General features: G+C 45.1%; 1 protein-coding gene across 1 annotated transcript in view; it reads left to right on the top strand.

Moving 5' to 3' along the window:
- Positions 1 to 7,881: 7,881 nt before the first annotated feature.
- exoc4 (exocyst complex component 4) overlaps positions 7,882 to 23,981 on the top strand; it is a gene marked incomplete at its 3' end in the record, with an annotated part of 213,325 nt that continues 197,225 nt past the window's right edge. Inside the window, 3 exon segments of the mRNA XM_055912558.1 lie at positions 7,882 to 8,012; positions 11,761 to 11,950; positions 14,848 to 15,042. Coding sequence (XP_055768533.1) covers positions 7,933 to 8,012; positions 11,761 to 11,950; positions 14,848 to 15,042 — 465 coding nt within the window.

The raw sequence follows: 23,981 nt of genomic DNA, 5'->3' as shown, positions 1-23,981 counted from the left end.
AAAACCATACAATTGTTAATCTGTTTGGATTATACTTTCAAAAGACAGAGGAGTTTGGACTATCTGTCATATTCACTGCTGTTCAATGGTCAAAAGACAGAGGGGTTTGGACTATCTGTCATATTCACTGCTGTTCAATGGTCAAAAGACAGAGGAGTTTGGACTATCTGTCATATTCACTGCTGTTCAATGGTCAAAAGACAGAGGAGTTTGGACTATCTGTCATATTCACTGCTGTTCAATGGTCATTTCAATTGGCCTAATGATTTTGGGAAAAATAAACGCATAAATAGCTTTATCAGCTAAAACTCCCTCAAACCCAAGCTAAGGTTATTTTATTAAATTGTCTATGTTTTTGTGGTCATTTGAATCTTTGTAAACAAACAATGTACAAATTCAAAATATGTTGAAAACTGTCAATGATGCATGGACAATCAGTCCTTGCCCCTATAATCTAGGTCCAACTTTGAATTTGACAGTGGTAACATTTCACCAGCCCCATCCCTCAGCTTTATAGCAAAACACAGAGGTGAATTCCATATGGACTACCAGGCCTACGCATATTACTTTCAATGAGAGCGCAGCAAGGCAATCGGTGCATATGTGGGTGCATATGTGTAGTAATGTTTTTACAATATTTGGAGCATATGGTTTTGTCGGGTATTAAACCAGGGATAATGAAAAAATAGGGGCTAACATTTTCGCAGACCTTTTTGTTTACTAAATCGTTTTTTACTTTTGTTAAGCAGACAGCAGCAAAGCACAACCTTTCACAGCTGTGTGATCTAGAGGCAGACACACACACACATTTGTTTTACTGTCCCTGTGGGGACCAAACAATTGATTCCCATTCAAAATCCTATTTTCCCTAACCCCTAACCCTAACCCTTCACACCTAACCCTAAACCTAACCCCTAACTCTGATTCTAAACCAAACCCATCACCCCTAACTCTAAACATAACCCCTAACCCATAACTGCCGCGGGCAGGTAACCTAGTGGTTAGAGTGTTGGACGAGTAACCGAAAGATTGCAAGATTGAATCCCCGAGCTGACAAGGTAAAACTCTGTTGTTCTGCCCCTGAACAAGGCAGTTAACCCACTGTTCCTAGGCCGTCATTGAAAATAAGAATTTGTTCTTAACTGACTTGCCTAGTTAAATAAAGGTAAAATATCTTTCTTTTTTTAACTAAACCTAACGCCTAACTCTAATTCTAACCCTAACCTTAATTGGAAGCCTAACCCCTAAAATAGTATTTTCCCTTGTTTTTACTATCCTTGTGAGGACTTCTGGTCCCCACAAAGATAGTAAAACTAAACACACACACATACACACACAGAGCATCCCCATGTGTTTCTATTTCTCTGGATAATAGGTTTTTAAATGTTTTTAATGAAGCCAACAGTGAGAGAAACATTTCCCCTGTTGATATTATCTTATCTCCAGACAGTGGCTTTGTGTGAACATATTACATAATAAACATTTACCCTGGGCAGCAATGCCCTCGGGAGCACATGGTTAGACATCCAAGAGACATATTGTATACAGATTGGATTGAACAACTGACTGCAACCATGATCCGATAGGTAGCCTTGTGAGAACATCATTATAAAGAGGATGAACAGTATAGTTATCTGTATTGCTGATGCTATGATATACATGGTTGGGTTACTTACAGTCCTTGTGGTGAAAGTGGGGGTTTTCTTCTGGAATGTTGTACAGTTGGGAGGTTGGTGCACAGCAAATTCTCCAGTGTTAAATTAACACTCTTCTTAGTGTAAAGCCTTATTTGCATATTTCCCAGTGTGCCTTGCCTTTCGAGTGAATTGTAGAGTTACCACCCAAGACTGAATTTGTAAGTGACAGAGACATGGTTGTGGCATTCATTCATTTTCAGTCCTATGGCATTTACCAAGTGAGATCCTAAGCGAATATGTTATCATTGAAATAAAATTGTTAAAGACAATACAAAATGCTTTATTTTGAGGGCCTAGTTTTACCCGAATACAGTGGCCTGAAACTCATGGTTTTACAGGCCACATCAGGCCTGCAAGTGTAACGGCTGTCGTCCTCCTCTTCTGACGAGGAGAAGCAAGAAGGATCGGAGGACCAATATGCAGCGTGGTAAGTGTCCATAATGTTTATTTAAAGACATAAACTGGACACTACAAAATACAAAAACAATAAACGTGAAATGAACGCAACCGAAACAGTACCGTGTGGCGACAAACACTCACACGGAAAACAAACACCCACCAACCAAAAGTGAAACCCAGGCTACCTAAGTATGATTCTTAATCAGGGACAACGATTGACAGCTGCCTCTGATTGAGAACCATACCAGGCCGAACTCAAAACCCCAACATAGAAAACACACAGAGACTGCCCACCCCAACTCACGCCCTGACCATACTAAATAAAAACAAAACAAAGGAAATAAAGGTCAGAACGTGACAGTACCCCCCCCCCCCCCCCCAAAGGTGCGGATTCCGGCCGCAAAACCTGAACCTATAGGGGAGGGTCTGGGTGGGCGTCTGTCCGCGGTGGCGGCTCTGGCGTGGGACGTGGACTCCACTTCACCACAGTTTTTGTCCGCCTCCTTAACCTCCCCCTGTGGCCTCTCTACGAGTGGCGATCCTCGCCGCCGACCTTGGCCTGGGAACCCCAATAAATGGGCTCACAGGACTGAGGGACACCTCTGGACTGAAAGGCACCTCTGGACTGAAAGGCACCTCTGGACTGAGGGGCAGTTCCAGACTGAGGGGTAACTCAGGACCGAGGGGCAACTCAGGACCGAGGGGCAGCTCAGGACCGAGGGGCAGCTCCGGACCGAAGGGCAGCTCTTGACCGAAGGGCAGCTCCGGACCGAAGGGCAGCTGGCAGCTCCTGACTGGCGGGCGGCTCTGGCGGCTCCTGACTGGCGGGCGGCTCTGGCGGCTCCTGACTGGCGGGCGGCTCTGGCGGCTCCTGACTGGCGGACGGCTCTGGCGGCTCCTGACTGACGGACGGCTCTGGCGGCTCAGGACAGACGGGCGGCCCAGGCGGCGCTGGACAGACGGGCAGCTCTGGCGGCTCAAGACAGACGGGCAGCCCAGGCGGCGCTGAACAGACGGGCAGCTCAGGCGGCGCTTGACAGACGGGCAGCTCAGGCGGCGCTTGACAGACGGGCAGCTCAGGCGGCGCTGGACAGACGGGCAGCTCAGGCGGCGCTGGACAGACGGGCAGCTCAGGCGGCGCTGGACAGACGGGCAGCTCAGGCGGCGCTGGACAGACGGGCATGCTCAGGCGGCGCTGGACAGACGGGCAGCTCAGGCGGCGCTGGACAGACGGGCAGCTCTGGCGGCTCAAGACAGACGGGAGATTCTGGCAGCTCAGGGCAGATGGGAGACTCTGACAGCGCTGGAGAGGAGGAAGGCTCTGGCAGCACTGGACAGGTGGAAGCACCTGTAGGGAGAAGACGGAGAGACAGCCTGGTGCGGGGGGCTGCCACCGGAGGGCTGGTGCGGGGAGGTGGTACCGGACAGACCGGACCATGGAGGAGGCGCACTGCAGGTCTTGAGCACCGAACCTGTCCAACCCTACCTGGCTGAATGCTCCCCGTAGCCAAGCCAGTGCGGCGAGATGGAATAGGCCGCACTGGGCTGTGTTGGCGAACCGCGGACACCATACGTAGGGCTGGTGCAATGTACCCCGGCCCGAGGAGACGCACTGGAGACCAGATGCGTTGAGCCGGCTTCATGGCACCTGGCTCGATGCCCACTCTAGCCCGGTCAATACGAGGCGCTGCTATGTACCGCGCCGGGCTATGCCTGCTCACCGGGGACACCGTGCGCCTCACGGCATAACATGGTGCCTGCCCGGTCCCTCTCTCTCCAAGGTAAGCACGGGGAGTTGGCTCAGTCACATTTTGTTGGCTTGCAAAGTGATGTGTAATTGACTGCCAGGGTTTGGAAGACTAAAATATAAGACTACCTAAAGCATCGAAACTGGAACAACCATTTCAAAAACTGGTGCAATAAGTCCAAGTAACAGATTGGATTAGTTTAGAAAAACACATGTCAATCAATATACATGCAAAAACATAAATATTGTACCAAACAATTATAAAAATCAACCTGCAACAGATTATGCTGGGAAATATTACATTGATGGGCGTGGTTTTGGTTCAACTCAGGTCCACGTTCAGTTTCCAAACATTGTTGAACGTTGCAGATAGAAATGCCTTGAATAGAGCTGACATGATTCCCTATCTTACATGTCAAGAGAGGCATGTTTGTTCTACATAGCGTATTTCTATCTAAAAGTTCTAAAATGTCGCATCCTGCTGAACGTGCTAGCGGTTATTAACACCAATAATAGTGTTCTTTATTTACACCAATAAGTGTTAATTGAACACTTACAGAGCTAATTTAACTCCTGAATCAACACTAGAAATGGTACACTGAAAAATCTACACTACTGTAGGTATCACTGGCCAATTGCTGTGTGTGTGGATGATTAAACCTAATTTAAAAAAATTACATTACCAGGTTTACATTGAAATGATGTGACAGAAAGAAAAAAAGTCACATTGTCTATTCTACAGTAGGCTATGTAATACACACACATATGCCGTTACCTTGGAAACAACATTTTACTCCTCTATACAAACAGATACAGATGTAGGATCTTCATTTGAGCCAGTTTGCTACAGCAGGAAAATAATCCTGCAGGAACAGGAAATGTGAATTATTATGTGGATTATAATTAATGAAAAACAAAAGGAGACCACACACTCTGGAGTTCAGATGCAATAATTGAATACCAACGTTTTGACAGCCAAGCTGTCTTCATCAGTGTATAGTCTATACTCCGCTAGCCAGCACCTCGCCTAACCAGATTATAATTAACTGACATTTTCCATTAGGGAAAATCAAGACAGAAATTTCAAAGTGGAAATTAGAAACTTCAGAAGCCTTTTAAATACAGTACAAGTTATCCTGCAACAGGGTGATCCTACACCTGTATCACATCTCACATATTGTCTCCAGATGTGAGATTTGTAGATGGTGTGGGAAAACATTGAATTTAGATATTACAACAACAACAAAAATCACGCCTTTCTCCTGTTTCACCTGTACTGTATTAGTGAGTTTAAATAGAAGTTGCAGCTACTGTGCCTCCTCCTTAATCTGAAATAATGGTCTCAGACCTAAAAACTGGTTTAAAATATTAAATGCAATATCACACAAAATTATCATTCTTAAACCCTGGTGTGAACTGTCCAAAAATGCTCCAGTTTTAACAGCAGTGAGACGTTAATATACAGAAATGACAGGAGCCAGGCTGACTGCTGTTGTCCTTTACACCTACAGATGTCAGTCACACAGCAATCATTTAGTGTACATCTACAGAATCTGCTGACAAATGACCTTGGTGCCATGTCATTGGAGAGAGAGCAGTAGATTAGCCCGAGACACGTAAAATGGGACATTGGCTGCAGGGAGGGGAGGGTGATAAGAACTTGAAATTGAACTTGGCCCAAGGAAGTTAGAAGCACGCGCCCATCAAAGAGAAAGTGGCCCTGCATGACACAGTGATTGTTTCTATTTTGGAGGGAACGCAAAGATCTCCCACAATGTTATCTCTGCTGTCCACACGCACATCAATCAGCACTGGGCCTGTTGGATCGACCCCTTCCCCACCAAAATCAATGCCTTCTCCCATTCGGTTTGTTTCGAGATTGTCAGAGATACAGAGGAGCAGTTCCGGAAAACGTGGAGCTATATGTCCTAAAAACAGAATGCCATTAACACACACTCACACACTCTCTCTCTCACATGCTCATGCATGCATGCGCACACTATCTCTCTCTTCCTTTTTCGTTCCCCCTGGCTCTCTTTTCCACTGTAGCCTACCGTGAGGGCTAGACTGTAAATCAAAGGGTGTGCATCAGTACTTTTACTGTAATTGCGTTTAGATTTTCTTCAATACATTTTGCAAGATATCAGTAGTGTTCTTGCTGAAGCAAGCACAATAAGAAGCATGCAATACAACATAAGGGTTCTTGTGGGATATCAGAAGTGTTCTTGCAGAAACAAGCACACCAATGAAAGACATTTGCAATAGATCAGTAGTATGATAAATGCCCCTTGGGTGCTGCCATAGAGTTACATTAGAAGTGCCCATCCAAGAAGCCTCAAGGTCATTGGCCACAGATAAAATTAAGTCAAATCACATTATATCTACCGTAGCTTTGATTGGACTGATCATGTCAACATCATAACTTTCAAAATCTTAGCTAGAAAGCTAGACAAGCAGTCATCATGAATCACGTTGACAATGAACTGGCAAATCCTTTTTAATCCTTGTCATATGAAGAGAAATGACAGATAAAATGTATCGGTGATCCTCGGCCATTGGACATAAACATTACACAACAAGTTGGAAATCAATAATTCGACAATGAGTGATTTGGAAGGAATCAGTGACTAACTGCAAGTGTTGCGAAGCCATAACTAACCTGCTATTGAGTGGAGTGGGTATGTGGTCCAAGTCTGGGTTTAAGGGTCTCTTTTCCAAGCTTAAAAGGATTAACATTCAACACCATGGGCCAGAAAAGGTTGACTACATTGGCCATGCTGTCAATCCAGCATGTCTTCTGCCACGTTCAAAACAACTGGTAACTCGGAACTGGGAAATCTCAGACTTCAGTGATATCAAGACAACTGGGAACTGGGAAGAAAACGATCTCCGACTGGGAAAATACGATTTGAACAATCATCAAACTCAGAATTCCATGTCGGGAACTCGGCCTCTTTCTAGATCTCCAACCTGAAGATCACTCACGTCATGATTCGACCTTGTTCCCAGTTGTCTTGAAAGCACCAAAAAATCCAGAGAATGCCATACTTTGATGACAAAGCTTGATGACAAGCTTTGACAAGAAAGACCACCGCACCACCTTCCTGTTCAAGTGAGTACAGCGGAACAAGGTGAGTCCAAAAATGTATTGTATGTTGCTGCATAAATGATGTAATATGCCAGGGAGATATGTATACTGTAGCTAAGAAAGTAAGCTCATTTGCCTCACCCTAATAATTTGGTCCCTTTGCCCCTCATAACTGAGCCTACTGTTCTGACTTGCTGGTGCACATGCAGCCTATAGCCTGTTTTAGAGAAAAATAATCACTGAATATTGTAAGAGCCTTCATTGTCTGCTAATATGCCCTGTTTATTTATCCCACGGTTTTGTCTTGGTGTACAGGGAGAACACTGTAAGAAAGGCCCATGTTCTGGATTCTGTCACTGTACACTTCAATTTCTAAAGTGCTAAACAAATTGTTATATTGACTACATCCATCCTAGCTCTCTCATTAATGTCTTAATCAAAATGACGGATTGTCTCTTATCCGCTTGTCATCCCCTTATGCCATAGTTTGTACATCTCAATTGTCATTAGAAACCACATTTGTTTAAGCAAGTCAGCCATATCAGCAACGTTTTTTTAAAGGCAGTAAATGAGGTTGAATTCATTTTTTCGCTGCCAGACAAGGCTCCGCTGATAGCCAGCTGTATCAGTGGTCAGGATTCACTCCATGGTGCTGAAAAGAACGCTCTGCCGTTGGGACAGCTTTATGTAGGCCCTAACAGTTTGTCACAGTTATAGTGCAATTAATGCAGTGTTGTGTTGTAATGTGGCTTCGATGGCATGCATCGAACATTTTTGTTTTTTGTTTGCCCCACCAAGATTTACATGCTAAAATCGCCAATGGGCGTTTTGTAAGGACAGGGGATTTGTATAAAAAAAACTACAAAGAACAACATCAACAAATCTAGACAGATTTTGGACTACAACTCCCAGCTTTCTCAGCCACACTACCAAAGTTGGAACAATTTTCCTCGTCTCTCATTGGTAGGTTGGCATTCTGTTTGGGTGCAGTAGCTGGAAAAATGGCAGCTGATACAGGAAGATACCGGAGTGCTGTTAGCAAAAGCAAAGATCCTTCAGGCTTACTTATCTCCGTTATAAGGTAAGCTCACTCAAATTGACGGTTGAATTATCCTGTCGACATAAGACACCAGTGGGCACTACTGTTTTCATTAACTAGGCCTGTCATTTCAGGCCGTGGACAAGGAGAAACATCCTGTTGTTAGCTTCCTATCTGTTAGCTAGCTAGTTTTATGTCAAGTGAGTTTTGAGGAAATGTTAGTCAGCTACGCTAGCTAATGTTTGTCATCGCGACCTGTTCGCATAATTTAGCAGTGTTTATCATCATTGTGAGTCAAATAACACTCTTCTTCAATAGTCACAAGGAAGGCGTGAGGAATAAGCCACTTGCTAGCTAACGTTAGCTGACTCTTAGCTAGCTAACTGTCACGCTTTTGACAGCTGACCTCCCCTGCTCATACAACAAGCTCGCGACTTGGTTCAGACACTGAGTTATGAACAGAGACAAGATAACGTATTAGCTAGCTAAGACCAAATATGCAATGCGTACTTGTTATTCAGCATCAGCACCCATTTATAGCCTGCTTTGCTGCCCTTCGCTGACAGGGTGCCATGATCATCATGGGTTGGTCTTGGCTTGAACAGTGTTGTTTATGTCATGACATGCCGTTTACTGTGTGTTTCCACGCAATTTTAAGTAGCCATTGCCGTAATTTAGTAGAGTATCTCTCTTTACCCTTTTTTTCTCTAGATTAAACGGAGCTGTAATCTACTGGGTTTGACAGATGTCAGTGTGCATGGAGCGAGGGTGCTGCATTTTGCAGCCGGTGGCAATTCGACACTGATTGTTAAGACCCCACATTGATGCACTTTGAGGCAAAATCCTATTCTGCATGCAATTGTTGTCTGCGACAAAGATTATCTTCCCTTTCTTATGTACCTTTACTTATGGCTACTGCTTGCCTAATATGCCAGACTGTTACCATGGTTACCCCATGCCACTTTCGGATTCTATAAGGGACTAGGCTAGTGTAAATCTAGTGTTTGAATTAGTCAAGGGTGATGGTGCATGTCAGAGCTAAGAAGTCAGGATCGCTAAGTTTAGATGAGGTTATATGAAGTATGTTAACTAGTTAGGTTGGACATGACGGCATGGTAAATAACTAGTTATAGTACATTAACAGAGAATGGACGAGAACTTGCTTTGTGTTTCAGCTCTGACTTGTGTCAAGTAGGCATCTCAAGCCACTCTAGGGGGAGGCCGTTGAGAATCTTCTCCCCCTTCCGGCTTTCAGCTGTGTGTGAAGAGCGAGGAGGCTTTAATGAGCTCTTGAGGGAGATTTTTACCTCTCCCCTTATTTTATGTGTGGTTTGGAGTTTGATGAAATACAGGGCTAAAACAAAGTGTTGTCAAGTCTGTTACTCAACATTGTCCCATCCCCTGGGTCTATGACATACAAGACTGGCATGGTTTTCAGGATATAAAACCTGGCACTTTTATGTTACGCCAATTTTGTTTGATTATTCTTTACTGTAGGACACGGCTATTCAACTGGTCGCCTGTCAGCCAGATCCAGCCCGTTTATTATTTAAGACTGGACCTTTCATCAATTCCTAAACATTAATCAAATATCTGCAACAAAATCTCTGCCAAAATCCAACATTCAGAGCCAAAATGACCAACACTATTGTGGTTGTCTAGTGTGGTTTCTAGAGCCTGTTTGGCATGTTGATTTTATTACATTTGTTTCTTCGCTACTTATCTCAGGAACGCGTACGCTACTTATCTCAGGAACGCGTACGCTACTTATCTCAGGAACGCGTACGCTACTTATCTCAGGAACGCGTACGCTACTTATCTCAGGAACGCGTACGCTACTTATCTCAGGAACGCGTACGCTACTAATCTCAGGAACGCGTACGCTACTAATCTCAGGAACGCGTACGCTACTAATCTCAGGAACGCGTACGCTACGACTCTCAGGAACGCGTACGCTACTAATCTCAGGAACACGTACGCTACTACTCTCAGGAACACATACACCTTTCCCTTTCTGATGCTCACAATGACTCGTTACATGTAATCATTGAATATTGTAAGAGAGCTTTCATTGTCTGCTAATATGCCCTGTTTATTTATCCCACGGTTTTGTCTTGGTGTACAGGGAGAACACTGTAAGAAAGGCCCATGTTCTGGATTCTGTCACTGTACATTTCAATTTCTAAAGTGCTAAACAAATTGTTATATTGACTACATCCATCCTAGCTCTCTCATTAATGTCTTAATCAAAATGACGGATTGCCTCTTATCCGCTTGTCATCCCCTTATGCCATAGTTTGTACATCTCAATTGTCATTAGAAACCACATTTGTTTAAGCAAGTCAGCCATATCAGCAACGTTTTTTTAAAGGCAGTAAATGAGGCTGAATGAATTTCTTCGCTGCCAGACAAGGCTCCGCTGATAGCCAGCTGTAGCAGTGGTAAGGATTCACTCCATGGTGCTGAAAAGAAGGCTCTGCTGTTGGGACAGCTTTATGTAGGCCCTAACAGTTTGTCACAGTTATAGTGCAATTAATGCAGTGTTGTAATGTGGCTTTGATGGCATGCATCGAACATTTTTGTTTTTTGTTTGCCCAACCAAGATTTACATGCTAAAATCGCCAATGGGCGTTTTGTAAGCACAGAGGATTTGTATAAAAAAAACTACTAAGAACAAGGCATTGTGACAAAAAAAACAACTAATTACTGAGGGAAATTTATTCACAGCATACTTCCTACAGACTGGAATTTGGCATTACTTGATTTGACATATCTTTGTGTTGCTTAGTTTTCAGATTCTAAAATACCCGAGTTACTTTTAAGAACCTTTTAATAGGTGAGCGAGTGTTGTGCCTTTTCCTTTTCAATTATTATATGTTTTTTAGGTTGCACCTTGATTCACATTGGTTGAGCACCATCCACTTCTTTTCTAATTACTTTTAGCAACATTTAATTTGAAGAGAAGTGCTTTATTCGTGTGTGTGCATTGCTTTTTTATACAGTTCTTCTGAAGAATAATCGCATGTGGAAAATGTCCGGCACCCCTGTAATTAACATATATATATATATATATTTTTACATCTGGCCCCTGTAAGAATATAGTTGAATAGCCTGCAGTAGGGTAATGACTGACTTCTGGAAGATCGCAACATATTGTAAAACGGATGCTTATATTTACTAGAGGTGCCTGGGTCAAATGTGTTTGAAGTATTTGATGTGCACACTTGTTTTAGGTCGGAGTTTGCTCTTCTAGGACTATTCCATCGGTTGCATTTTGTACCAGAAAAATGAAATCAAGCTCAGCCCAATTAGGCCCCTAACTGGAAATATTTGACATAGCCTATGTAATAATAATAATTTGGTGGGTGCTTATATTTGTCCTATTTCACACATGTACAATTGTGTATTAATACTCATGTGCGAATTGGAAATGTTTTTTTGGGTTGTATTTCCCAACTCCCCAAGACATCCTCGGAGAGTGGGGACACGGCCATGGTCTGTCATTATCAACGGAGACCCTGGAGCAATTAGGATTAAGTGCTTTGCTCAAGGGCACATCAACATATTTTTCATCTTGTCAACTCAGGAATTTGAACTAGTGACCTCTCGCTTACTGGCCCAACACTCTAACCACTAGGCTACTTGCTGCCTGTATTTTACCCAGATCTAGTGACTAGAAAAAATGATTAACTAGAAGTTAGGCCTACACAAGATTACGAAAAGGACCACAAGGTGACACCTTGACAGACAATTGATGGGCCTTGGCCTGCTGCCCCCTGTGTCTGTGTAGGACCCTGTCCAGCAGCGATGACAAGCAGGACAGAGAGACGGAGAAGGGCCGCCTGGAGGAGGCGTTTGAGAAGTGCGACCGGGACCTGGATGAGCAGATCGTCCAACACTACGCTGAGCTGACCACCGCCATCCGCACCTACCAGAGCATCACCGAGAGAATCACCAGCTCCCGTAACAAGATCAAAGGGGTGAGAGGGAACGCACACACAATGTTTCAAATCTAATTTAATTTGTCACCTGATGTGCCAAATACATCAAGTGTAGACTTTACTGTGAAATGCTTACTTACGATCCCTTTCCCACAATGCAGAGTTAAAAAGTAAAAACATTTGCAATAAAACATTCAGAACATGTGCATGGCCAGTGAATAACAGTGTGAAGGCAAAGTGATGGTCCCAGGGAGTTGTACATCAAGGACATTAGCAGCAGGCAGTGTGAGGGCTTGGCTGATTTCTTTAGAGTTCTTCTGTGTGTGTGGCTCTGACACCTGCGTCACTGTTAGAGCCTCTGGGATAGCCCGCCAGTGTTCCACAACAGCGTGATGTCATTCCCATCTCTCCAGTCTGTGTCTCTGGATGTACAGTTGAAGTCGGAAGTTCTTATTTTTAATTTCACCTTTATTTAACCAGGTAGGCTAGTTGAGAACAAGGTCTCATTTACAACTGCGACCTGGCCAAGATAAAGCAAAGCAGCGTGACACAAACAACGAGTTACACATGGAATTAACAAGCGTACAGTCAATAACACAATATAAAAAAATAAAGTCTATATACATTGTGTTCAAATGGTGTGAGGAGGTAAGGCAATAAATGGGACATAGTAGCGAAGTAATTACAGTTTAGCAAATTAACACTGGTGATAGATGAGCAGATGATGATGTGCAAGTAGAAATACTGGTGTGCAAAAGAGCAGAAAAGTAAATAAAAACAATATGGGGATGAGGTAGGTAGATTGGGTGGACTATTTACAGATGGAATATGTACAGCTGCAGCGATCGGTTAGCTGCTCAGATAGCTGATGTTTAAAGTTAGTGATGGAAATATAAGTCTCCAGCTTCAGCGATTTTTGTAATTCGTTCCAGTCATTGGCAGCAGAGAACTGTAAGGAAAGGCGGCTAACGCAGGTGTTGGCTTTGGGGACGACCAGTGAGATATACCTGCTGGAGCGCGTGCTACGGGTGGGTGTTGCTATTGTGACCAGTGAGCTGAGATAAGGCCTTGTAGATGACCTGGAGCCAGTGAGTCTGGCGACGAATATGTAGCGAGGGCCAGCCGACTAGAACATACAGGTCGCAGTGGTGGGTAGGATATATGGGGCTTTGGTGACAAAACGGATGGCACTGTGATAGACTGCATCCAGTTTTCTGAGTAGAGTGTTGGAGGCTATTTTGTAAATGACATCGCCGAAGTCAAGGATCAGTAGGATAGTCAGTTTTACGAGGGTATGTTTGGCAGCATGAGTGAAGGAGGCTTTGTTGCGAAATAGGAAGCCGATTCTAGATTTAATTTTGGATTGGAGATGCTTAATATGAGTCTGGAAGGAGAGTTTACAGTCTAGCCAGACACCTAGGTATTTGTAGTTGTCCACATATTCTAAGTCAGAATCGTCCAGTAGTGATGCTGGACAGGCGGGCAGGTGCGGGCAGCGAACGGTTGAAAAGCATGCATTTAGTTTTACTAGCGTTTAAGAGCAGCTGGAGGCCACGGAAGGAGTGTTGTATGGCATTGCAGCTCGTTTGGAGGTTAGTTAACACAGTGTCCAAAGAAAGGCCAGATGTATACAGCATGGTGTCATCTGCGTAGAACACCATCCCAACCGTGAAGCACGGGGGTGGCAGCATCATGTTGTGGGGGTGCTTTGCTGCAGGAGGGATTGGTGCACTTCACAAAATAGATGGCATCATGAGGCTGGAAAATTCTGTGGATATATTGAGGCAACATCTCAAGACATCAGTCAGGAAGTTAAAGCTTGGTCGCAAATGGGTCTTCCAAATGGACAATGACCCCAAGCATACTTCCAAAGTTGTGGCACAATGGCTTAAGGACAACAACGTCAAAGTATTGGAGTGGCCATCACAAAGCCCTGACCTCAATCCTATAGACAATTTGTGTGCGGAACTGAAAATACCTGACTTAGTTACACCAGCTCTGTCAGGAGGAATGGGCCAAAATTCACCCAACTTGTTGTGGAAGGCCTCCAAAAACGTTTGACCCAAGTTAAACAATTTAAAGGCAATGCTATCAAATACTAATTGAGTGTATGTAAAGTTCTGACCCACTGGGAATGTGATGAAAGAAATAGAAGCTGAAAAAATCATTTTCTCTATTATTATTCTGACATTTCACATTCTTAAAATAAAGTGGTGATCTTAACTGACCTAAGGCACGGATTTTTGACTAGGATTAAATGTCAGGAATTGTGAAAAACTGAGTTTAAATGTATTTGGCTAAGCTGTATGTAAACTTCTGACTTCAACTGTATGTGATACTGTTACAAAGAGAACCTAGAAAGGTTTCTTAAGACTTGTGTGTAATGGTGCTTTTGTGCCACATTAAGTGCCCAATGATTCAGGCAGGATACTGAGCTTTGAAACTGAAAAGAGAGTGTTCATGTGTCCCTGAAACTATTCAGAACGTTCCAGATAGAAATGTCATGAATAGAGCTGACATAACTCCCTATTCTACCTGACAAATTATCACGTCTGTTCAGCGCAGTACATTTCTATCTGAACATTAAAAAAGCTTGCCTCTCTTGTCTCTGAACGAACCCATGGGTCGTATTCATTAGGGCACACAACAGAAAACGTTTAAAAACTCTTTGCAGCAGAGATGAAACAGAGTGTTTCTTATTGAATACTAGTCCCTCCCTGCTTCAGTCAACTTTATTTAGTTTGGTGCCTAATGAACACAACCCTGGTGCCTCACCTGTCTGACCCTGGGAGTGGGGTTGATTCATTAGCGCACACCGAAGCAAAACGTTTTACTACAGTCCAAGTACACTGTCCCTGTTTCAGTCCATTTTTTTCAGTGTTTCGCCTGATGAACACCCTGGTGTCTGACCTGTGTGATGGCCCATTGTATCCCAGGTGAAGGAGAACCTGCTGTCCTGTAAGATGCTGCTCCACTGCAAGAGGGATGAACTGAGGAAGCTGTGGATCGAAGGCATCGAGCACAAACACGTCCTCAACCTGCTGGACGAGATTGAGAGTATCAAGCAGGTCCCACAGAGACTGGAGGCCTGCATGGCCAGCAAGCACTACTTGCATGCCACCGACATGCTGGTAAGAGTGAGTGAGTACGTATGCATGTGGAGGTGGGGTGGGGTGGTAGGTGAGGATGTGGTAAGGTTTGTATGAAAGTGTGTTAAGTTTGATGTTTGGGGCCATGGTGGGGCGTGCGTGCGAGAGAATGGGATTCGTATGATTAACACCGGGATATGGCAATCCAGACATCCAGCTAGATTTTGAATTCCCGACGTTGACCTGACACTTGACTATCATATTACATGATTGCTGTCCTCCTTGGCTACAGAAATGGACTGGCATTTCAGCTAATTGGCTGGACTCTCAGTTTTCTTCCATTTGGTGCCTAATGAACACGACCCAATTGTTCATCTCCCTTCCAGCCGGTAAGCTTCATCAAAGCGGCCCAGGGGCCACCACAGGCGTGTGGGTTGACTTTGATGTGTGTTTTGTGGCGCGCTCTGCGGGGGCCAAAGCACTAAATGGCTGGTACAACTCTGTGGTCTCTCCTTTCCCTTCTTCCTCCGCTCACTCCTACACTCTTCTTCCAAAGTCAGGTAATTAAGGCCTAGTCAGTTCATCTCTACTCCAGAACGGGCAGATTTGAGAGGGAGGACGAGGGATGTCTGGCCCCCTGAGGCCCCTGAAGACCTTCTGTCTCTTTGTCTCCCACTTTCAGTCCTTTGTGGGGGCCGCAAACCTAAAATCTACATTAAAGCACTTTTTACATGGTGTGGTGAAGTTGGTGACACTATTTAGGAAAATCACTCACATCTGAGCTAAATATATGAACTGTTATGTATGTAGTGGTTCTTCCTTTAAACGTTCTGATCTTTATGCCACGACCGTTTGTGCTAGATGGTGGCAGATTGTGGTAAACTGCGTCATTCTGTCATTGCACCACACTATCACAAGAGTTAGAACGCTGATCTATCGCTAGTCTAAACTGTGGCACAAATTGACTGTCTTTTTCTAAATTAATGGAGGTGTGAATGTTTCAGTCCGAGAGTGTCTGGCTCTAGAGTCCTGCATCAGGCGGGTGGTCCTGGAGTTGAGAGAGAACTTGGGTAAATACAATGGCGCAATCACACTTGACATGTGGACTGACGATTTAAAAAAAAATTGGCACAGTGGGCTTTTGGTTTCTTTCCCTCTAAAAACAGAAATAAATCATTCTAAATAACAAATGGTCTTTTACCACAGTGTGAAAGAGTGATAGTCCCTCTATAGAATGTGAGTTTGTGAAACACGGAGTCCTTCTTTGCTAATGTGAAGAAGAAACTGAATGAAAGAGAGTCCAGCGAAGATTAGTATTTTTTATTTTTTTATTTATCTGTTATTTTACCAGGTAAGTTGACTGAGGACATGTTCTCATTTACAGCAACGAACTGGGGAATAGTTACAAGGGAGAGGAGTGGGATGAAATAGGGAGTTGCCCATATTTTCAAGACCTGAGCGCTACTTCATTTATTTATGAAATATACTTGTTTATTTAGGCAATTGAATATATTAGTTTAGACTTGGCCTATTTAGTAGGATTTCATCAAATTGCTGTGCAGGAAAAAGATGTCACCCACTGTGCCTGGTCGCAGGCTAACAGCTGGCTTCTCTCTGAAACCACACATCCATCTGAAGGTGACACTGTATCCACCGTGCCTGGTCGCAGGCTAACAGCTGGCTTCTCTCTGAAACCACACGTCCATCTGAAGGTGACACTGTATCCACTGTGCCTGGTCGCAGGCTAACAGCTGGCTTCTCTCTGAAACCACACGTCCATCTGAAGGTGACGCTGTATCCACCGTGCCTGGTCGCTGGCTAACAGCTGGCTTCTCTCTGAAACCACACGTCCATCTGAAGGTGACACTGTATCCACCGTGCCTGGTCTCAGGCTAACAGCTGGCTTCTCTCTGAAACCACACATCCATCTGAAGGTGACGCTTTATCCACCGTGACTGGTCGCAGGCTAACAGCTGGCTTCTCTCTGAAACCACACATCCATCTGAAGGTGACACTGTATCCACCGTGCCTGGTCGCAGGCTAACAGCTGGCTTCTCTCTGAAACCACACGTCCATCTGAAGGTGACACTGTATCCACCGTGCCTGGTCGCATGCTAACACCTGGCTTCTCTCTGAAACCACACGTCCATCTGAAGGTGACGCTTTATCCTTTGGAACCACACAATTACCAGGTGGACAGTAGGCCTCTTGAAGCGATAGAAGAAATCAACAAGATCCGCAAGTATTCTTTCACAATAGCTGCAAGCTGGTTTTTGTTTTTGTTGCCTGATGCAGGACTCTAGTCCCGGAGAGAGACTGACTGAAACATTCACACCTTCATTAATTTACAAAAGGATAGTCTAATAGCTCGGCTATGTGTGAAAAATTCCCCAATTTGTGCCTCAGTTTTAATTACTGATAGTTGCTGTAGTCATTCAGAGTTGAGTCCTATTGTAAAGTGTAGCCTAATGGCCAAAAAGGGGCAAACTTGCAATGTATTCCATGTTTAAGTACTCTTAAGTTTTACATTTCTAACGCCATTTCAAAGAATATGAAATAATGTGTCTTATAATATAACTTATTTTGAACGAAAGCCAGGAATGAGTGAGTCACTCAGCCCAATGCTGTTCCTGCTTCTGTTGCCTATTTGAGTATTTATTTAATATCCTACGGATTCTGTGAACACCAAACCTCATGCAACCGCAAAATGCCGGATAAAACTATTTCACAAATCTTTGCTGTGGGAGTGACAAAATGTATTACAATTGCATTTAAATGAACTGAATGATGAGGATGAAGAAGAAGAGAGTGATTGAATTTAAAACAATAGTGTAAGAATTGCTCTTCCTCTGTCTCGTGCGCACACTAAAAAAAGACGCCATTTTGTTTCTAGTTTGTCAGAAGAAGACCATGTAACACGCACATAGACACATATTATTTGTTCATCAACATCTTTATTATGCTTTTGTGAATAAAATAATGATAAAAAGACTCTTTCAAAATACAGATGTTTATTTCAACTACATCTCAGCTACATTTTAGTTGCACTTCCCCCCCAGCTCCATAACCATGGGTAAACCTTGCTGAGAAGATCAATGTATTGTTGTATCGTCAGTTTCTTAACAAAAAAAGGTTTAACATATTTTGAATGAATTCCTGAATTCAATTGCTTTAGCCGACATTTTGCAGTTTATTTATTGTTTAATTATTCAAGTCTCTTTTTTTGTTGGAATAGAAACACACTTCTCTGTGCTGGAGATCTTTTTAAGAATACAAAAGAAGCCAGCCACCCTTGATGGGCTATCAGACAGGACAATAGACTCTTGCCGAGTTTAGAGACTTTAAATGTTTGCGAGGCATGTCACTACTCCCATCTCTTTGCATAGCCCACCAAATGCACAGTTTTCTAACCCCTTCTGGATAGACCCATAACGAATTACTATGAGAATAAGTATCACTGAATTACATAAATATTAGAATAAAGTAGGCTAATGAAGGTGACAAATTGTTGCTTACTGAAACACCCAAAGTCATCCAATTGTTATAATAGTATTTGAAGCAATTGCCTACCTGCGTGTGGTCAACTATTTCAGCAAGTATGGGGACTGGTCTTGATAAATCAATCAGATTTTTATTTTCACTTAATCTCCGTTTGGATATTGGTCAGCCTACAATTAGGGTGTGGAAATGTTAGAATTATTTTGCTCTCAACTCGCAATCACTTAGTAGCCTAGACCTACTCCCGACCTGTCACGTTGTACAGCGCCATATCTTCCTAACAGAAACCCTAAGGCCTACATAGGCTACTAATAATCAATTTTTAATAACATTTCTAAAAGTATAAACTGCACAATAAGTACTATAATCTAATTTTAAATTATAATCAATCCCATATAGTCTGTTCTAACAGAAAAAATGTTAAAGTCTCTAGTACAGCTATATTAAAAACAGTCAGATGCATAGGGGCAGCAGGTGGTTAGAGCGTTGGGCCGGTAACCGAAAGGAGCTGACGAGGTAAAAATCTGTCATTCTGCCTCTGAGCAAGGCAGTTAACCCACTGTTCCCCGGGTGTCGAAGACGTTGTTTGAGTATGGCAGCCCCCCGCACGTTTCTGATTCTGAGGGGTTGGGTTAAATGCAGAAGACACATTTCAGTTGAATACATTCAATTGGACAACTGACTAGGTATCCCCCTTTCCCATTCGTGAATTCAATCACATTAGCCGACATGTTGCGGTTTATTCATTGTTTCATTATTCAAGGCGCCCTTTATTTCGTTTTATATCTAAAATGCTTGGCTGTATTTAAAGACATGGACGACTTGATTGATTGATTGATATACTGTATCCTTTATGCCAAAAAGTAAGTTACGCTAAACCAGCTACAGTAAACAGGACTATTAGGCCGACAGCGCCATGTCGTTTCAATAACTTACCTTCTCAAAGACGCCCTCTGGTGGTCAAACTAGCGTTATTGGCAACAAAATAATATGATGTCATGCACTCTAATGTGCCATACAATTACGCAGCACACTGCAAGCTGTGCTGCAGTATGATGCAACTTTTAAAGGAAGAACCACTGCAGTGGGAGGCTTGGCGGTATACTCGGGTATTTGGAAAAAGCCACAGGTGGTTTTTCAATACCGTCAAAACAAGTTTTTAAAAAGTTTATTCTTTTACATTATGAAGCTTACCGTAGTTCCCCAGAACAGTTGAGCCAGTCTCTTGTTTGTAACAGCACAACAGGAGAAATCAGGAGCTGGTCAGTCCATAACAGCACATCAGGAGCTGGTCAGTCCATAACAGCACAACAGGAGCTGGTCAGTCCATAGCAGCACAACAGGAGAAAACAGGAGCTGGTCAGTCCATAGCAGCACAACAGGAGCTGGTCAGTCCATAGCAGCACATCAGGAGCTGGTCAGTCCATAGCAGCACATCAGGAGCTGGTCAGTCCATAGCAGCACATCAGGAGCTGGTCAGTCCATAGCAGCACAACAGGAGCTGGTCAGTCCATAGCAGCACAACAGGAGCTGGTCAGTCCATAGCAGCACAACAGGAGCTGGTCAGTCCATAGCAGCACAACAGGAGAAAACAGGAGCTGGTCAGTCCATAGCAGCACATCAGGAGCTGGTCAGTCCATAGCAGCACATCAGGAGCTGGTCAGTCCATAGCAGCACATCAGGAGCTGGTCAGTTCATAGCAGCACATCAGGAGCTGGCCAGTTCATAGCAGCACAACAGGAGCTGGTCAGTCCATAGCAGCACATCAGGAGCTGGTCAGTCCATAGCAGCACAACAGGAGCTGGTCAGTCCATAGCAGCACAACAGGAGCTGGTCAGTCCATAGCAGCACAACAGGAGAAAACAGGAGCTGGTCAGTCCATAGCAGCACATCAGGAGCTGGTCAGTCCATAGCAGCACAACAGGAGCTGGTCAGTCCATAGCAGCACATCAGGAGCTGGTCAGTCCATAGCAGCACAACAGGAGCTGGTCAGTCCACAGCAGCACATCAGGAGCTGGTCAGTCCATAGCAGCACATCAGGAGCTGGTCAGTTCATAGCAGCACATCAGGAGCTGGTCAGTTCATAGCAGCACAACAGGAGCTGGTCAGTCCATAGCAGCACAACAGGAGCTGGTCAGTCCATAGCAGCACAACAGGAGAAAACAGGAGCTGGTCAGTCCATAGCAGCACATCAGGAGCTGGTCAGTCCATAGCAGCACAACAGGAGCTGGTCAGTCCATAGCAGCACATCAGGAGCTGGTCAGTCCATAGCAGCACAACAGGAGCTGGTCAGTCCACAGCAGCACATCAGGAGCTGGTCAGTCCATAGCAGCACATCAGGAGCTGGTCAGTTCATAGCAGCACATCAGGAGCTGGTCAGTCCATAGCAGCACATCAGGAGCTGGTCAGTCCATAGCAGCACATCAGGAGCTGGTCAGTCCATAGCAGCACAACAGGAGCTGGTCAGTCCATAGCAGCACAACAGGAGCTGGTCAGTCCATAGCAGCACAACAGGAGAAAACAGGAGCTGGTCAGTCCATAGCAGCACAACAGGAGCTGGTCAGTCCATAACAGCACATCAGGAGCTGGTCAGTCCATAGCAGCACAACAGGAGCTGGTCAGTCCATAGCAGCACATCAGGAGCTGGTCAGTCCATAGCAGCACATCAGGAGCTGGTCAGTCCATAGCAGCACATCAGGAGCTGGTCAGTCCATAGCAGCACAACAGGAGCTGGTCAGTCCATAGCAGCACATCAGGAGCTGGTCAGTCCACAGCAGCACATCAGGAGCTGGTCAGTCCATAGCAGCACATCAGGAGCTGGTCAGTTCATAGCAGCACACCAGGAGCTGGTCAGTTCATAGCAGCACAACAGGAGCTGGTCAGTCCATAGCAGCACATCAGGAGCTGGTCAGTCCATAGCAGCACATCAGGAGCTGGTCAGTCCATAGCATTACATCAGGAGCTGGTCAGTCCATAGCAGCACATCAGGAGCTGGTCAGTCCATAGCAGCACAACAGGAGCTGGTCAGTCCATAGCAGCACAACAGGAGCTGGTCAGTCCATAGCAGCACAACAGGAGCTGGTCAGTCCATAGCAGCACAACAGGAGCTGGTCAGTCCAGTACAGACTAGTGTTTTTTCTCTTCCCTCTGCTCCGTGTTCACATGCTGCTCTTCCCTCTGCTCCATGTTCACATGCTGCTCTTCCCTCTGCTCCATGTTCACATGCTGCTCTCCCCTCTGCTCCGTGTTCACATGCTGCTCTTCCCTCTGCTCCGTGTTCACATGCTGCTCTTCCCTCTGCTCCGTGTTCACATGCCGCTCTCCCCTCTGCTCCGTGTTCACATGCTGCTCTCCCCTCTGCTCCGTGTTCACATGCTGCTCTCCCCTCTGCTCCGTGTTCACATGCCGCTCTTCCCTCTGCTCCGTGTTCACATGCCGCTCTTCCCTCTGCTCCGTGTTCACATGCTGCTCTCCCCTCTGCTCCGTGTTCACATGCTGCTCTCCCCTCTGCTCCGTGTTCACATGCTGCTCTTCCCTCTGCTCCGTGTTCACATGCTGCTCTTCCCTCTGCTCCGTGTTCACATGCTGCTCTCCCCTCTGCTCCGTGTTCACATGCTGCTCTCCCCTCTGAAAAACATGCATCACTACTTTGTTTATTTGCACTTGCTCTCATTCACTTTCGCCTGTAAATGTCCACACTCACTGAAAGGACATTCGGTAGCAACTAGCTATGCATGTATAACTTCATGAGCTGGATTTGCCTGTCTGCAATTAGTTTATGTTCATTTTCGCTTGTTAGCATTTAGCTAACATCTTCTATACGAGTTCGCTATTACTTGTGCAATTTTTATTTGTATTCTGGGAAAGCAATGTTTTTGTGTGTTTTTAGCGCCCCCTTGTGTGCTATTCCAGTTTCCCCCGGAAATCCCTGCATGAACAAATAGGCTGGTGGGTGGAGCTATAGAAGGACATGCTTATTGTAATGGCTAGAATGGAATAAAAATGGAAAGTATCAAACATATGGAAACCACATGTTTGACTCCATTCTAGCCATTACAATGAGCCGGCCTTCTACAGCTCCTCCCACCAGCCTCCACTGGCCCAAGCCTCTGTAATGGTGTGGAGTCCTTGCTCTCACATATCCAACTGTGTTAGATCAGTGACCTCCAGGAAAGAAGGATGGATTTATAACAGTATTGGAACTGGGCAACTGTACTCTATGCAAGAAGGATCCTATCTTGTTTGATAGGTGCTAGACTAGAGCTGATGTTGACCCTAACTCAAGTTGAAGCTGTCCCTGGAACAGTCTGACGGAGGCTAATCTAAGGAAACTCAGTGAGTCAGGTCTGTGCCTCATTACATTGCTTTCACAGAAGACTGTCAGTGTCCATTTCAAGCTAGGTGTTTCAATTTGCCTCTCAGTAGGAGAGAGGCTGCAACAGTTATCTCTCTGTCTGTCTCTCTCCTTTTTATTGGTTAACTCATTGTTTTGCTCTCCCTTTCCACCGTCTCAGATCTCCCTCTCTTCCTATCACTCCCCCCTCTCTCAGCTCTCTCCCCCCTCTCTCAGCTCTCTCCCCCCTCTCTCAGCTCTCTCCTCTCTCTCTCAGCTCTCTCCTCTCTCTCTCAGCTCTCTCCTCTCTCTCTCTCAGCTCTCTCCTCGCTCTCTCAGCTCTCTTCGCTCTCTCAGCTCTCTCCTCTCTCTCTCTCAGCTCTCTCCTCTCTCTCTCTCAGCTCTCCCCTCTCTCTCAGCTCTCCCCCTCTCTCAGCTCTCTCCCCCCTCTCAGCTCTCTCCCCCCTCTCAGCTCCCCCCCCCCTCTCAGCTCCCCCCCCCCTCTCAGCTCTCTCCCCCCCTCTCTCAGCTCTCCCCCCCCCTCTCAGCTCTCTCCCCCCCTCTCTCAGCTCTCTCTCCCCCTCTCTCAGCTCTCTCCCCCCTCTCTCAGCTCTCTCCCCCCCTCTCTCAGCTCTCTCCCCCCCTCTCTCAGCTCTCCACCCCGTCTCAGCTCTCTCCTCTCACTCTCAGCTCTCTCAGCTCTCTACTCCTCTCTCTCAGCTCTCTCCTCTCACTCTCCTCTCTCTCTCAGCTCTCTACTCGCTCTCTCCTCTCTCTCTCAGCTCTCTCCTCTCTCTCTCAGCTCTCTCTCAGCTCTCTGCTCTCTCTCTCGTCTCTCTCAGCTCTCCTCTCTCTCTCAGCTCTCTCCTCTCTCTCCGGTCTGTTGTAAATCCATCCTTTCTCTGTCAATCCTGTGAGACTCCCTGATGTGTTCATTCCAGACATGCTGTCACTCATTACCCTGCTCATCTGTCAGATTAGCGTCTCCCTCACTTTCACACTCTCCTTCCATCCCCTCCTCCTCTAGCCCTCCCTCCGCTCTCTCTCTGTCTTCTCTCTCTCTCTGCTTGACTATTAGTATTCCCACTGCTCTCTTTCTGCCTCAGCTGAATGGCAGTGTTACAAGACCCCATGGGGTTAGTGAGGGACA

Source organism: Salvelinus fontinalis, unplaced genomic scaffold (genome assembly GCF_029448725.1).
Source record: "Salvelinus fontinalis isolate EN_2023a unplaced genomic scaffold, ASM2944872v1 scaffold_0181, whole genome shotgun sequence".
Taxonomy (NCBI): domain Eukaryota; kingdom Metazoa; phylum Chordata; class Actinopteri; order Salmoniformes; family Salmonidae; genus Salvelinus; species Salvelinus fontinalis.
The sequence above is the reverse complement of the archived record's forward strand: the minus strand, read 5'-3'. Positions and strand labels throughout refer to the sequence as shown.